Genomic DNA, 16,978 nt, shown 5'->3' with positions numbered 1-16,978 from the left:
GATCAAATCCATTTACGCACATTAACTGATTTAATTCTCACATAACCCTATAAAGTAAATATCTCTATTATCACCATTTCAAAATAAGAAAAACTGAAGCTCAGAGAGGGTAACTAATTGAGTAATTTATCCTCAGTTGCATAGCTAATATGTAGTATATCAAATCCAGGGAGTCTCCAAAATTCATGTTCTTTTTTTTTTTTGAGACAGAGTCTCACTTTGTTGCTCAGGTTAAAGTGAGTGCCGTGGCGTCAGCCTAGCTCACAGCAACCTCAAATTCCTGGGCTCAAGCAATCCTTCTGCCTCAGCCTCCCGAGTGGCTGGGACTACAGGCATGCACCACCATGCCTGGCTAATTTTTCGTATATATTTTTAGTTGGTCAATTAGTTTCTTTCTATTTTTAGTAGAGACGGGGTCTTGCTCTTGCTCAGGCTGGTTTCAAACTCCTGACCTTGAGCGATCCACCTGCCTCGGCCTCCCAGAGTGCTAGGATTACAGGCATGAGCCACCGCGCCTGGCCCAAAATTCATGTTCTTGATTACTGAACACTGCCTCTCCCTCTTCCTACAGAATCTTCATATATGCTGCACTTGGAGTTTTCTTTTGGCTACAGTGCTTTTGCCACCCTCCCTCCCCCATGCCTTTATCTAACTACTTAGACACCCTCCAGATAACAGTCAAACATCATTTACCCAAGGAAGTCTTCCCTGTTCTCCCTATCCAAACACATGGTAAGGCTACTTTTTATATGCTTTCATAGGACGCTGTACTTTTTTTTTTTTTTTTTGAGGCACAGTCTCACTCTGTTGCCCTGGCTAGAGTGCTGTGGCGTCAGTGTAGCTCACAGCAACCTCAAACTCCTGGGCTCAAGCAATCCTTCTGCCTCAGCCTCCCAAGTAGCTGGGACTACAGGCATGCGCCACCATGCCCCACTAATTTTATATATCTATATTTAGTTGGCCAATTAATTTCTTATAGTAGAGATGGAGTCTCACTCTTGCTCAGGCTTGTTTCAAACTCTTGACCTTTAGCGATCCGCCCGCCCCTGCCTCCCAGAGTGCTAGGATTACAGGTGTGAGCCACCGCACCCAGCCCCCTGTACTTTTTTAAAAAAATCAGTTAAACACTATGTTGCCAGGCGTGGTGGATCATGCCTGTAATCCTAGCACTCTGGGAGGCTGAGGCAGGAGGATTGCTTAAGGTCAGAAGTTCGAAACCAGCCTGAGCAAGAGAGAGACCCCATCTCTACTAAAAATAGAAAGAAATTAATTGGCCAACTAAAAATATATAGAAAAATTTAGCCGGGCATGGTGGCGCATGCCTGTAGTCCCAGCTACTGGGGAGGCTGAGGCTGAGGCAGAAGGATTGTTTGAGGCCAGGAGTTTGAGGTTGCTGTGAGCTAGGCTGATACCACGGCACTCTAGCCCCGGCAACAGAGTAAAACTCTGTCTCAAAAAAAAAAAAAAAAAGAAAATGAGTTGAGATCTAATGATGAAGATTTGGGGTTTATTAAAAAAAAAAAAGGCTTATGGAACACCTGCCATGTGACAGTTACAATAGGTGGTAGGATACAATGAACAAAAAAGCAGTGAACAAAACAAAGTCCTTACTCTCATGGAGCTTATGTTTTACTGGAGGAAGGCACAATAAATAGGTAAAATTTATAATATATCAAATGGGGATAAGGTATATAGAGAGAAGTAGGAAAGGGGGATATAGTACAGTACAAAGAGTATTGTAATTTTCAATGGAGTGACTGGGGAAGGCTTCATTGAGAAAGTGATATTTACACAGACTTGAAGGAGGTGAAGGAATAACCCGTGTGCAAAATGTTAGGAATAACACAAGGGCAGGTTGGCTTTTCAGAGTGAGCAGTGGTAATAAAAGGTAACAGTGGAGGAGGGGGAGAGCAGATTGTACAGGGCCTTGTAGGTTATAGTTAGGACTCAGGCTTTTAACCTTATTGAGTTAGGAAACCAGTGGATGGTTTTTGAATAGAGGAGTGGCATGTTCTGACTTAAATTTTCAAAAGATCACTCTGACTACTTTATTGGGAATAAACTATGTGGCAAGTGCTGAAGAGCTTTGACAGTAATCTATGTGAGACAAAGACTAGAGTAGTAGTGTTTGCAGTGGTGAGAAGGGATTAGATTCTAGATATATTTTGAAGGTATAGCTGATAAGATTTACTGATGGTTGGATTCAGGGAAGTGAATTAGCCTTTGAAAGAAGTGGAATGAGAAGGCCAAAGAAGGAATCTTGAGTAGAGAGTAGTAAAGGGAGAAAGAGAGAAAGAAAAGAAATGTCAGTATGTTGGTAGTTAGGATTGGGTTTAAATCAGAGAGACCTGAGCTGGCATATTGGCTCTACTATTTAATAAGCTGTGTGATTTTAAGTAAGTTATTGAAGCTCTTTAAGCCTCATTTTCTTAATTTATGAAGTGGTGTCATAATACCAACCACTTAGGTTTGTTTGTAAGGATTAAATGAGAAAATACATTCAAAGCACTTAGTACTTTGCCTGGCACATACTAGTTTTGAAAATAAATTTGAATTTCTATTGTATGAAATGTTATAGGTGATATAAAACATCTCTGAACTCAAAGAGTTTAGAAACTATGTGGAGAAATAACAGATGAAAAAGATTTTTTTTTAAAGATGGAGTCTTGATATGTTGCCCAGGCTGGTCTCCAACTCCAACTCGTTGGGCTCAAGTGATCCTCCCACTTTAGCCTCCTGAGTAGCTAGGATTACAGGCACTTGCCACCATGCCCAACGAAAAAGATTTATAATAAAAGATTTTAGTCAAAATTCAAGATTAGTAAACTAGAAGAAATCACAGGATGATGCATGATTAATGTCATTTGTATTATGGGTCAGTTGATCTGTTCTTTCTCTGTAGGTTGGATGGGGTAGAATGGAGAATTCTTTATTGATACTGACAAACAAGATTTTTAAAAATTAAATTTTTTTTTAATTTTTATTTTTTTGAAACAGAATCTTGCTCTGTTGCCCAGGCTAGAGCGCCATGGTGTCAGCATAGCTCATAGCAACCTCAAATTCCTAGGCTCAAGTGATCTTCCTGCCTCAGTCTCCCGAGTAGCTGGGACTACAGGCGAGTGCCACCATACCCAGCTAATTTTTCTATTTTTAGTTGACCATCTAATTTTTTTTTTCTATTTTTTATTAGAGATAGGGTCTTGTTCTGGCTCAGGCTGGTCTTGAACTCTGGTCTTGAACTCCTGACCTTGAGCGATCCTCCCGTCTCCACCTCCTAGAGTGCTAGGATTACAAGGCGTGAGTCACCTTGCCTGGCCAAAAAATTAATTTTTTTTTCCCAGAAGACAAACGCTGTGTTCCCTGCAGCACTGTGCCTTGCACATTTAGAGGCCCTGACCAGGAGCTGTTGCATTAATGAAAGAATGGGTAGGCCAATGCCCAACCCCTTCCTGTTAGATACCACCTTTTTTTTTTTTTTTTTTGAGACAGGGTCTCACTCTGTCACCCTGGTTAGAGTGCAGTGGCATCAGCACAGCTCACTGCCACCTCGAACTCCTGGACTCAAACAATCCTCCTGCTTTAGCCTTCCAAGTAGCTGGGACTAGCCCTGCTAATTTTTTTTCTATTTTTTGGTGGAGATGAGGTCTCTCTCTTGCTTAGGCTAACTTTTCTATTTTTAGTAGAGACGGGTCTTGCTCTTGCTCAGGCTTGTCTTGAACTCCTGAGCTCAAACTATCCTTCTGCCTCAGCCTCCCAGAGTGCTAGGATTACAGGCTTGAGTCACCACCTGGCCAGCCTAGCTACCACCTTTTAATCCTCACTACAGCCCAGGGGCTGGGAGAGGTTACAAAACTGCCAGAGGGCAGGCAGCTACTCCCAAGTGGTAGGGCTGGAACTGGGAGCTGGTGGCCTGACTGCAAAGCCCCAGCCCTAGGTTGTTAGAGCCAGGCTCTGGGAGGCACTTGGGTGGGTGGGGTTATGGATTCCACAGAGACATGGTCTCTGTCCTCAAATCTAGTGAGAGACAGAGAAGCACATACCATGTTTCCCCGAAAATAAGACCTATCCATAAAATAAGCCCTAGCAGGATTTCTAAGCATCTGTGCAATATAAGCCCTACCCCGAAAATAAGACCTAGTGATGGGCGTGGCTACGCAGCGTATCTGCAAAACCCATGCATTTCATTGAGGAGCGGTAAAGAAGAGGAGCAGCCCTTCTCATCTTCCTCATTATGACAGCTACTATCCCACAGGTGACTAGAAAGGTGCGGGCAGCCCCACCAACAAGGTCGGCTCCCCTGTCAGGTCCCGGCCATCCTGTGCGTGCTGCAAGCTGAGGCTTTGAGAGGAAAGTCTCCTCAGTAAAGTGAGTAACCAGGCGCTCCACTTTAGGTATTGTGTATTCCCAGGAGAAAGAAAGAAAGCTGTGGCTGCCATTTTACTATGGTGATGTTCCAGAAGAAGATGACTTAACTACATTTGAATAAATGTAGATTGTTGTGCCGTACTTAAAAAAAAATAACACATCCCCTGAAAATAAGCCCTAGGGTGTCTTCTTGAGGAAAAATAAATATAAGACCCTGTCTTATTTTCTGGGAAACACAGTAGATAAATCTAAGAACAGTGCCTGGCAAATAACAGGCACCAAGAAATATGTTTTGTTGTTAAACAGGTTAATGGCAAGCAGACATTCCTGTGGGGCCCAAAGACTGTGCCTAAATGTGTCGGAGGAGGGGCTGAAAAAGACTGGGGTTGGGAGTGAGGGACATTTGAGGTAGACCTTGAAGGAAGTGTAGGAGTTTGCCAGGAGCCAAGGGGCCTGGAGAGCGGGAACAGCAGGGAGGGATGAAAAGAAGGCAATCTGAGAAACTGGATTTGGAAGAGCTCTGAACAGTGGTATCAGAACTCCCTCAGGTACCCTGGGACCCCAGATCAGTCCGAGATCACACGGTGCAAGGGCCTGGCCAGGCCTACTAACTGGCCACGAGACTGGCAGCAGTGGGGTGCCTGCCCTGCAGCCCAGCCTCTTTGGAGGACAAGGCCACCTCCTGCTTTCTCACCCTCTGCCCCCTCGGATCACAGCAGAGTCGACAGTGTGACCACAGCACCGCAAAAAAATTAATTTTTGAATAAGTAATTATATACAAGTTTACTATTCTAAAGGTACAAAAGGGTATATGGTAATAAGTTTCCTTCCTACACTTGTTTCCAACTAGCTTCCTTTCTCCAGATTCAACTACTGTTAACTTACCTATTTCTTGTCCAGCCATCTTGTATATATATATCATACAGGGATGTGTTTTGTGTGTGTATTATTTTTTACATTCATGTTAGTATCCTGTATACGATGTTCTATAGGTGTTTTTTTTTTTTTTTTTTTTTTTTTTTTTTTTTTTTTTGAGACAGAGTCTCACTTTTGTTGCCCAGGCTAGAGTGAGTGCTGTGGCGTCAGCCTAGCTCACAGCAACCTCAAACTCCTGGGTTCAAGCGATCCTCCTGCCTCAGCCTCCCAAGTAGCTGGGACTACAGGCATGCACCACCATGCCCGGCTAATTTTTTGTACATATACTTTTAGTTGGTCAATTAATTTATTTCTATTTTTAGTAGAGACGCAGTCTCGCTCAGGCTGGTTTCGAACTCCCGACCTCGAGCAATCCGCCCGCCTCGGCCTCCCAGAGTGTTAGGATTACAGGCACGAGCCACTGCGCCTGGCCTCTATGGTTTTTTTTTTTTCCTTCTTTTTTTTTTTTTTTTCTTAGTCTTTATCAGACCTGATCTCTATATGTTTTTAATAGCCTTATTGAGATGTAATTCACATACCATACAATTCACTCAATATACCTTGCTTTTTAAATACCTTTTAAAATATTTTAAAATCAAATTTATTTTAAAATGGGATAAGATTTGAGTGAGTTCTTCTTTGAAGTTTTAAAAAGTTTTGGTTTGGCCGGGCGTGGTGGCTCAAGCCTGTAATCCTAGCACTCTTGGAAGCCGAGGCGTGGATCGCACAAGGTCAGGAGTTGGAAACCAGCCTGAGCAAGAGCGAGACCCCGTCTCTACTATAAATAGAAAGAAATTAATTGGCCAACTAATATATAGAGAAAAAATTAGCCAGGCATGTCGCATGCCTGTAGTCCCAGCTACTCGGAGGCTAAGGCAGTATGATTGCTTGAGCCCAGGAGTTTGAGGTTGCTGTGAGCTAGGCTGATGCCACGGCACTCATTCTAGCCTGGGCAACAAAGCAAAACTCTATCTCCAAAAATAAATAAAAAAAAAGTTTTGGTTCTATTGACATATATTTATGAAAAGAAATTAGTTCATTTTCAGCTATTTTGTGTTTCTATTAATCTGTTTCCCTTTTAAAATAATGTTGCAGTGTGAACCCACAGCATAGTGAAGGAAATAATACAACATTACATAAAAACTATATGTAACAGTCCTATTTGACCAGAGAGGAAACATGGAGGTGCTGAGAGGACCACTGAATCAGCCGGAGACCTTGGATTGGGGACTAGGAGCCACTGGGGACTGGGCAATGATGAGAGGCAATGGCATGGTCAGCAGTGATGAATGCTGTCCATACCAGTGGGAAATAATTGTACTTCTCTGTATGTCAGCTCTAAGTCTAGATTGTACCATACTAGATGAGCAGTCAGTGCAAGAATTGTCACTGACTCCATTTCTCTGTCACCTGGCAGGTTTTGTAAACTTTTGCGCTATGTCTATGTAAAATTTTGGCAAGGAGAAGGGAGGAACAACTCTGTTAGAAAGCTGAACTCTGAATTGTGTGAATATTTACCAAAAAATGTTACTTAAACTGGGGGTGGGGGAGTAACGGAGGGAAGATTAGGACTTACCAGGAGTAAAGAAGCTATATTTCTCTGTAAAGGAACAACCAACATCCTTCCCTCACCACACACACTGCAAAGGAAATATGTAAAATGTTAAGTGTCTGGGATTACATAGGACTTATTTTCTTTCCTCTGTACTTTGCAGGATTTTCTAACTATTCTACAGGGAACATAATGTTTTTATAACAACCAACAAAAAATTTTAAAGTGTAACTAAAATCAAAAGACTCATTCTCTAGAGAGCTGAAAGAAAATAAAGAGGCCAGACATGGTAGCTCACTCCTGTAATCCTAGCTCTCTGGGAGGCTGAGGCAGAAGAATAGTTTGAGCTCAGCAGTTCAAGACCAGCCTGAGCAAGAGCGAGACCCATCTCTACTATAAATAGAAAGAGGCCGGGCGCAGTGGCTCATGCCTGTAATCCTAGCACTCTGGGAGGCTGAGGTGGGCGGATTGCTCAAGGTCAGGAGTTTGAAACCAGCCTGAGCAAGAGCTAGACCTTGTCTCTACTATAAATAGAAAGAAATTAATTGGCCAACTAATACATATAGAAAAAATTAGCCAGGCATGGTGGTACATGCCTGTAGTCCCAGCTACTCGGGAGGCTGAGGCAGCAGGATTGCTTGAGCCCAGGAGATTGAGGTTGCTGTGAGCTAGGCTGATGCCACAACACTCACTCTAGCCTGGGCAACAAAGCAAGACTCTGTCTCAAAGAAAAAAAAGAGAAAAAGAAATTAGCCAAATAACACAGAGGCGTGTGCCTGTAGTCCCAGCTACCTGGGAGGCTGAGGCAGGAAGATCACTTGAGCCCGGGAGTTTGAGGTTGCTGTGAGCTAGTCTGACGCCATGGCACTCTAGCCCAGGCAACAGAGTGAGACTGTGTCAAAAAAAAAGAAAATACCAGTGTGAGAAAGATCAAGATTCTTACTTAAGAAGTGGACATTAAAGGTTATTCAGAGTCTAGATTCTTGATTAATGTTGTTGGCCAGGTATGGTGGCTCACTCCTGTAATTCTAGCACTTTGGGAGGACAAAGGAGGAGGATCACTTGAAACCAGGAGTTTGAGAGCAGCCTAGGCAACATGGCAAGAGAGAGATCCTGTCTCTACAAACATTTTTTAGTAATTAGCCAGGTATGGTGATGTGCACCCATAGTTCCAACTACTTGGGAGGCTGATGCAGGAGTATCACTTGAGCTCAGGAGTTTGAGGCTGCAAATGAGCTATGATCACATCATCGCATTCGAGCTAGGCAACAGAGCAAGAAAAAAAAAGGATTAATATTATTTATAGTGTGGTCCACAGGTCCGTGCTTATTCATCAACTAGCTGTCACTGGTTAGATATGCAATAAATAGAAAAATTGAGGGTAAGCTTTTAGAAACTTTATAGCAGCTTGACATCACTGCTATATCCAAAGTATGTGCTCATTTTTTTAGGAATTGATTTTTTTTTTTTTTTTTTTTTTTGAGACAGAGTCTCGCTTTGTTGTCCAGGCTAGAGTGAGTGCCGTGGCGTCAGCCTAGCTCACAGCAACCTCACACTCCTGGGCTCGAGCAATCCTCCTGCCTCAGCCTCCCGAGTAGCTGGGACTACAGGCATGCGCCACCATGCCCGGCTAATTTTTTATATACATATCAGTTGGCCAATTAATTTCTTTCTATCTATAGCAGAGACGGGGTCTCGCTCTTGCTCAGGCTGGTTTTGAACTCCTGACCTTGAGCAATCCGCCCGCCTCGGCCTCCCAGAGAGCTAGGATTACAGGCGTGAGCCACCGTGCCCGGCCAGGAATTGATTTTTATTGTTTATAAAAGTATTGGTTTATGACCTGGTTGGAATATGATAAAAAGCAGCTTTATCAGCCTATCTATTTAAATATACATTGAACCAGGCTCAGTGGCACATACCTGTAGACCCAGCTACTCAGAAGGCTGAGGCTGGAGGATGGCTTAAGACCAGGAGTTTAAGTCCAGCCTGGGCAACAGAGCAAGACACCCTGTCTCGAAAAACCAGTCACTCAGTCAATAATGAATTCATTCATTCGTTGATCTGTGAAATTTCAAAATATGAGAACCATTGATTTTGTGTAATCTTGTTTAATCCTTCACCCAGTGTCTAACACAAAGTACTCACTAGTTGCCAAGTACTGTTCTGTATAAGTACCGCGCGCTAACCGATTGCGCCACTGGAGCTCCATACTGTTCTAAATACTTTTCAGAATTTACTGGTTTAATCTTCAGAACAACCCTATGGGATAGATACTGTTGTTATTTTTATTTCACTGGTAAGGAAACTGAGGCACAGAGAGATGAAGTTAGTCACCTGAGGTTACATATTTGCAGGTGGTAACGCTGGAATTTGAACTCAGGTAGTCTGACTTCAGAGGCTATGTTCATAACTACTATACTCTATAGTCACTCTCCCCACCACCACCCAGCACCCTACTCTGCAGTTACTCTGCAATCATTTTTTTAAAATAGGCAGAAGCCTTAAAAATGATTTTTCCATTCTTGGGATACTTCACTTAGTGGTATGGGTTCCAGCTCTATCCAGGAAAATACAAGATGTGCTATATCACCATTGTTTCTTAGAGCTGAATAGTACTCCATGGTATACATATACCACATTTTATTAATACACTCATGGATTGATGGGCACTTGGGTTGTTTCCACAGCTTCGCAATTGTGAATTGTGCTGCTATAAACATTCGAGTGCAGGTGTCTTTGTTGTAGAGTGTCATTTGATCTTTTGGGTAGATGCCCAGTAATGGGATTGCTGGATCAAATGGTAGATCTACTTGTATCACTTTAAGGTATCTATCTTCATATTGCTTTCCTTAGAGGTTGAACTAGTTTGCAGTCCAAAACAAACACCACATATACTCACCAGCAAATTGGTATTAACTGATCAGCACCTAAGTGGACACATAGGAATTACACTAATTGGGTATTGGGCAGGTGGGAGGAAGGAGAAGGGAACGAGTATATACATACATAATGGGTGAGATATGTACTGTCTGGGGGATGGTCACACTTGGAGCTCAGACTTGTCTGGGGAGGGAGGGCAAGGACATCATGTGAAATCTTAAAATTTGTACCCCCATAATATGCTGAAATAAAAAAAAAAGCCAAAACCCCCTGCTAAAAAAATAAATAAAAATGATTTTTATTATTTATATTTATTTATTTATCTATTTTTTGAGACAGAGTCTCACTCTGTTGCCCTGGCTAGAGTGCCATGGTGTCAGCCTAGCTCACAGCAACCTCAAACTCCTGGGCTCAAGCTATCCTCCTGCCTCAGCCTCCCAAGTAGCTGGGACTACAGGTATGCACCACCATGCCCAGCTAATTTTTTATTTATATATTTATATATTTTAGTTGTCCAGCTAATTTCTTTCTATTTTTTTTAGTAGAGATGTGGTCTCGCTCTTACTCAAGCTGGTCTCAAACTCCTGAGCTCAAACTGTCCTCCTGCCTCAGCCTCCCAGAGTGCTGGGATAACAGGCGTGAGCCACCACGCCTGGCCTACTTTTTTTATTTTTTTCAATTCTGGCTAGAGTGCAGTGGCGTTATCATAGCTCACTGCAACCTCAATCTCCTGAGCTCAAGTAATCCACCACGGCCTCCCAGAGTGCTGGAATTATAAGTATGAACCACTGTGCCTGGCTCAAAAATAATTTTTAATGAGTGATTACCTGCCTTGCTTCTCAATAAGGGATACTTGCTCTTGGCTTGTTGGGTAGGCCAGTTCTCTGCATAACATCCCAGCCTGCCCTACTCCCTAAATGTTCTAACAATCATTGTGGTATGTTAAAAAAAAAAAAAAGCTCCACTCTCCATTTCCAGTGCTCCCCTTGTAGAGATACAGAGCGTACTCTGTAGTTGTAAAGTTCTTCTGTAGGAATCTGCTTTCTAAGTTCTATTGGTTGGTCTTAGATCAGTACTTCAAAACCAATAGGTTATCTTTAGATCAGACATCTATTTGTGTGCTGATGTACATATAGGATTTCTGGAGTATTTCTTTTCCTGCTTGTTCTCCTTGTATCAGCAGGTCATTATGCTTCATAAAATAAGAATATAGAATCCAGTGAGGCCACTTACATTATTTGTTATTGATTCTATGTTTCAGTTACCTATGACTTAGAATTATGTTGGTAGCAAATCGTACTGTTAACTCTCTTTGCCTAAAACTGTAAGGTATTTATCCTTTGATTTATTGTTGAGCCAGATCTCCCTCATCCCGTTTTTGTACAACTGAAGTTTTGAATATGTTATATCCTGTTTCTTCTAAACTGAGTCTTCATTTTGGCTCATTGTTCTCCCTGAAGAGGTGGTTTTTTTTGTTTGTTTCTGTTTTGTTTTTTAAGCTTAGTATAATCCACCAGTTCTTCCTCCTACTGTCTGTAAAGTTGGTAAGCATGCTTTTTATATCTTTAGTCAAGTTACTGATTTTAAAATCTTCAACAGAGCTCTATAGCGTACCGTTAGATATTTCTTTCCATTTTGACATTGATTGTTTAATCAATTCATTGTTGACATTAAGGTAACTAACATATCTGCTAATTAATTCTACAGTGGTTAGATCTGTATGCATGTATGTGGTAGATTATAATAAAGGATCTGTGATAATAGGTGGTAAAGAGTATCTGGTTTTAGATCATTGGGTTTTCTGAAGGTTCATTCTTCCCATGTACTAGCTGGCACAGTAACCTTTAGGAAAAAACCTTTTTTCTCCCAGAATTATTCCAAAATAACAATATTTGTGATAATAAATAGATACACAAATAGATCAGATTTTTATTAAAGTGTGATATTTACTCTTCAGCATCTATTAGAAGAATCCTTTAGCATATTGAGTATTGTTAGAGGAAAGTAGATCATCTTTGTAGACCTAGAGTCTTGGTAGGATTAAGGATGGTAATTTGGGATTGATCTTTATTTTCTGGTGAGAACTACCTTTTTTTATTCCTGGCATACATCTGAATAACTAAGGAAAAGTTTTATTTTTTTCCCTCAGCTTGCTGAACTAAAGCAAGAATGTCTTGCTCGTGGTTTGGAGACCAAGGGGATAAAACAAGATCTCATCAACAGGCTCCAGGCATATCTTGAAGAGCATGGTGAGTGCCTTGTGGAAGCAGAGTAATGTGAATGAGGGGATTAATTTTCAGGCTTTGACACTTAGAAGATTTCTTCTTTTTTTAGGTAATTTGTAAAGCTCTTAGATAACAGCATCAAAAAAACTGTTTATCCAGAACAGTGATTATATGGCAAAGAAATACTTCCTTTTTTTAAAAGACATAATGTTATTTCAGCATGTTATTTAAAAGGTAGCATGATAATACAAGTATCATTAGGCTGGGAATTGGAAGACTTGAGTTTAATTTTTTTAATTTATTCCCATTCCTCATTTCACTTCCTGCAACCCCCATAGGCAACCATTTTAATGTGTTTGGTATGTATTACTCATAGAATACTACATGGATTAATACTATATGTATGTAATAGTAGGTATTATATTACAGTTTAAGTATCCCTTATCTGAATGCTTAGGACCAGAAGTGTTTCAGATTTCAGATTTTTTTTGGTTTTGGAATATTTGTATATATATATTGAGATATCTTAGGGATGTGATAAAAGCCTAAACACAAAATTCATTTTATTGATTGATTGATTGATTGATTGAAACAGAGTCTCACTTTGTTGCCCAGGCTAGAGTGAGTGCCATGGCGTCGGCCTAGCTCACAGCAACCTCAATCTCCTGGGCTCAAGCAATCCTACTGCCTTGGCCTCCCAAGTAGCTAGGACTACAGGCACGCACCACCATGCCCAGCTAATTTTTTTTTTTTTTGAGACAGAGTCTCGCTTTGTTGCCCCAGGCTAGAGTGAGTGCCATGGCATCAGCCTAGCTCACAGCAACCTCAAACTCCTGGCCTCAAGCAATCCTGCTGCCTCAGCCTCCCGAGTAGCTGGGACTACAGGCATGCGCCACCATGCCCAGCTAATTTTTTGTATATATATTAGTTGGCCAATTAATTTCTTTCTATTTATAGTAGAGACAGAGTCTCGCTCTTGCTCAGGCTGGTTTTGAACTCCTGACCTCAATTGAGCAATCCCCCTGCTGAGGCCTCCCAGAGTGCTAGGATTACAGGCATGAGCCACCGAGCCCGGCCCTAATTTATATATATATATATTTTTGGTTGGTCAATTTCTATTTTTAGTAGAGATGGGGGTCTCGCTCAGGCTGGTTTTGAACTCCTGACCTCGAGCAATCCGCCCGCCTTGGCCTCCCAGAGTGCTAGGATTACAGGCATGAGCCACCACACCTGGCCTCATTTATGTTTCATATACACCTTATACACATAGCCTAAAGGTAATTTTGTACAATATTTTTAATAATTTTGTATATGAAACAAATTTTTGACAATGACCTGTCACATTAGGTCAGGTGTGGAATTTTCCACTTGTGGCGTCATGTCAGCACTCAAAAAGTTTTGGATTTAGGAGCATTTCAGGTTTCAGATTTTCAGATTAGGGATGCTCAACCTGTAGTATATAGTATACTATTATTATGAAGTACTTCTTTCGTGCTCTTATGTTCCTGTAAGAATCTTTTGGGGTATATACCCAGGAATGGGATTGCTAATTATTATATATTTATAGATATATACTTAATATCATTAATCACTGCCAAATTATTTTCCAGAATTGCTCTATCAGTCTATACTTTCATCACCAGTGCATAAGGATTCTTGTATCTCTACAAACCTAAACTTGGCACTGTCCTATCAAGTGGCCTAAGTTTATTTTTTTTTAGTAGAGATGGGGTCTCACTCTTGCTCAAATTCCTGAGCTCAAATGATTCATCCGCCTCAGCCTCCCAGAATGCTATGGTTATAGGTATGAACCACCATGCCCGGCTGAGTGGCCTAAGTTTTGCTAATTTGTGGGTTGTTTCAATTTATATTTCTCTATGAAAAATGTTTGAACATCTCTTGTGTTCATGGTTCTTTGGGCTTCTTCGTTGCCCATTTTTCTGTTGGAGTTCTCATCATTTGTTTGTTGGCTTGCAAGCATTTCTTTTATATTGTAATAACTATTCCCTTGTAGGTTTTAGGAACAAATATCTTCTTTGTTATTTGTCTCAAGTTTTTTCATGTCATTCCTTAAAGAGAAGTCCTTAGTTTTGAGAAATCATTAATTTTTTATTTTTCCTTCTGTTTTTTTTTTTTTTAACAAATCCTTCCCACCACTAAATCTCAAAAGACATTTTTCCATATTACTTTTTAAATTAATTTTGTAGTTTGACCTTGTTACATTTAGTTCTTCAGTCTAGCTGGAGTTCAACTTTGTGTTAATGTTAGGTGGAGGTCTGGTTTTAGCTTCTCCACGTATACCAAACTTTGTGTCAGTTCTGCCTTCATTATTGAATTTTATTTTGGGAAGGCAGAGTGATTATAATTTTAGCCTTAATACAGTGATCAAGATAGTTTTATAGCAGGGCTTGACCTGAATATTTTAATATTCTTTAGCTGAAGAGGAGGCGAATGAAGAAGATGTACTGGGAGATGAAACAGAGGTGAGTTGGATAAAGTAAGGTTAATCATTGGCCTGGTAATGTGCCCCTGCTTTGGCCACATTGCTTAGCATCTATCATTGGAGGATTTAGATGCTAATTTATTAGGGGAGCATAAGAGGGTATGAAGGTTCTGAGGGACTGTTTACTTTAGAGTTCTGATATTTTTCTGTTGATGGGTATTTACTCTTCTGATTTATGTTAACCATCTTGTTTTATTTGGTTTTAGGAAGAAGAACCAAAGCCCATAGAACTTCCTGTCAAAGAGGAAGAACCCCCTGAAAAAACTGTTGATGTGTAATTATCCTTTTTTATAATCTTTTTTTTTTTTTTTTTGAGACAGAGTCTCACTTTGTTGCCCAGGCTAGAGTGAGTGCCATGGCGTCAGCCTAGCTCACAGCAACCTCAAACTCCTGGGCTCAAGCCATCCTCCTGCCTCAGCCTCCCAAGGAGCTGGGACTACAGGCATGCACCACCATGCCGGGCTAATTTTTTCTCTATATATTAGTTGGCCAATTCATTTCTTTCTATTTATAGTAGAGATGGGGTCTCGCCCTTGGTCAGGCTGGTTTCAAACTTTTTTATAATCTGAGTACAGAATAGGCAGTTCTGTTTCTAGTGGGTTTAGTGCTTAACTTTGTTTACCTCTTACATATTCCCATTGGCCTTTCATTTCTGCTTAGTTCCTACATTTTCAAAAGGGTCTACTTCACTCAATAGTTTGTCTCCAGGTAGTTAGAACCAGGTGACTTCAAGCTCAGACACAGTGTAGTTCTCCTAGCCTTTGTTATTCTTTTGTTGGATCACCATAATAGATTATTCTGTTACTGTAAGGAGAATCTATACAATTGTCTTTATGGTGTAAAACTGTAAACTCTCTTGCTCTTTATAGAGTTCTATACTTTTACAGAAAAGTATAAAACTGTATATAAGGAGTTTTGTAAGGGAGGAGGGTGTTGGGCAGAGGTTATGTTTCTCAAGTAACACTGTATTCTCTCTTGCTTTTTGATTTACAGTGGAGGAGGGGAGGACAAAATCTAGAGTGGAAAGTGGATCTCGATTTGTTTAAACTATCCCACAAGGTCGATCATAAACATCTTTGATTTGGGGCTCTTTCCACAAATGTCTGGCCATTTTGTACTTCAGCACACTAAGAACAGTTGAGTCCCTTTTAACATTTTTGTTCCTCATAGCTGTGTTAATGCATTAATTATAAAAGGCAATATATGTACAAGTAAAAAGTCAAATAGTACATAGAGGAGTATACAAATTGAAAATTAAGTACCTCTTGTATCCACGGCCATCTGACTTTGCAGAGGTTTTTAGTACAGTACATTATTTTGGAATATTTTATATATTGTGTCTGTGTATGTATGTATATATGTATATATAGATGCATATATACACACTTTCTTGATTTTTTTTCCACATCTGGAGATTTTTCTATATCTTCATAATAATGTCCTTATTTAAATGTTAGTTACATGCTAGACATGATTGTATTTTACATGTATCCTTATTTAATCCTCACATTGACCCTATGATGTAGGGATAATTATAGTAAGTAGTCTTTTTTTTTTTTAGCTTGTTATGGGAAATTGCAAATATATACAAAAGTCATAAGAAAAATATAATAGACCCTCATCTACCCATCACTGAGATTTAGTAATAATCAACTTAGAACCTTATTGTTTTCTTTTTTTTTTCTCTCTCTCAGTTTGAATCTGGATTTCAAGAACCTTATTCTTTCTGGCATCTAATAGTACTCCATTCTGTGGTTGAACAGTAATTTATTTCACTAGTCTCCTGTTGATGGACATTTAGATTACTCATAAAAGAAAAAAAGTAGCCTTGTATGTCCTCATCCAACTATTTGTAGTTATGCAAGTATGTTCATAGGATAAATTCCTAGCAGTGGATTTGCTTCATCACAGATGGTGTACAGTTAATATTTTGGTAGATTTTTGTCAAATATTATTTCTAAAGCCATTTAGTTATCTTCCCAGCTTAGGAGGTTTATGATTAGATATAGTGCCTTGAGAAAATGACTTAGTAGAATAGTTTTAAAATAGAGATGTTTTGGGGGCTTCTGGGACAAAAAGGAAGATCAAGTGAATACAATGATAATTGACTTTTGTGGGTTAAAAAAATAGAGGTTGTAAATTTGAAGAAGTTCATTATTCACAGAATATGTAAAATGTGTAATTCTCTTGTTCAGGGGGCTTTAATTCTATTAAAAAATTTCAAAACAAGGAAATTGAAAGTGTGTGGGGAGTGGTAATTTTGCTTTTTGGAGGGATAGTTATGGTTAGACTAAAGTATGTACAGAAAGATTCTGGGTCCCTGTATTTTAGGGAGTGTTTTATATGTGACTGTGATAGGAGAGAAATTTTTCAGTGAAGAGTGGAAATTTCCCGTGAGTCCCAGAATGTGATGTGTATTTATTGCTTGAGTCTAATTGTGCCTGAAGGAATTGGAATAGAGCGGAAGGAAGCTTCCTCTCTGTAGTTCCCTTTCTGCCATGAGATGTACTGCAGTGATTGTGCTTCAGGATGAGAATG

The 16,978-nt window shown here is 40.2% G+C and overlaps 2 protein-coding genes across 2 annotated transcripts in view; both read left to right on the top strand.

Moving 5' to 3' along the window:
• The window catches only part of CD63 (CD63 molecule), a 193,365-nt gene that overhangs the window by 110,012 nt on the left and 66,375 nt on the right, over window positions 1-16,978 (top strand). The gene's annotated exons all lie outside the window — the stretch shown is intronic.
• SARNP (SAP domain containing ribonucleoprotein) overlaps window positions 1-16,978 on the top strand; it is a 162,821-nt gene that overhangs the window by 110,006 nt on the left and 35,837 nt on the right. Inside the window, exons 3-5 of the mRNA XM_020287567.2 lie at window positions 11,862-11,961; window positions 14,374-14,420; window positions 14,647-14,714. Coding sequence (XP_020143156.1) covers window positions 11,862-11,961; window positions 14,374-14,420; window positions 14,647-14,714 — 215 coding nt within the window. The remainder of the gene's footprint in view (window positions 1-11,861; window positions 11,962-14,373; window positions 14,421-14,646; window positions 14,715-16,978) is intronic.

This window comes from Microcebus murinus, chromosome 10 (assembly GCF_040939455.1).
Source record: "Microcebus murinus isolate Inina chromosome 10, M.murinus_Inina_mat1.0, whole genome shotgun sequence".
NCBI lineage: Eukaryota > Metazoa > Chordata > Mammalia > Primates > Cheirogaleidae > Microcebus > Microcebus murinus.
Note: the sequence above shows the minus strand (reverse complement) of the source record. Positions and strands in the feature narration are given on the sequence as shown.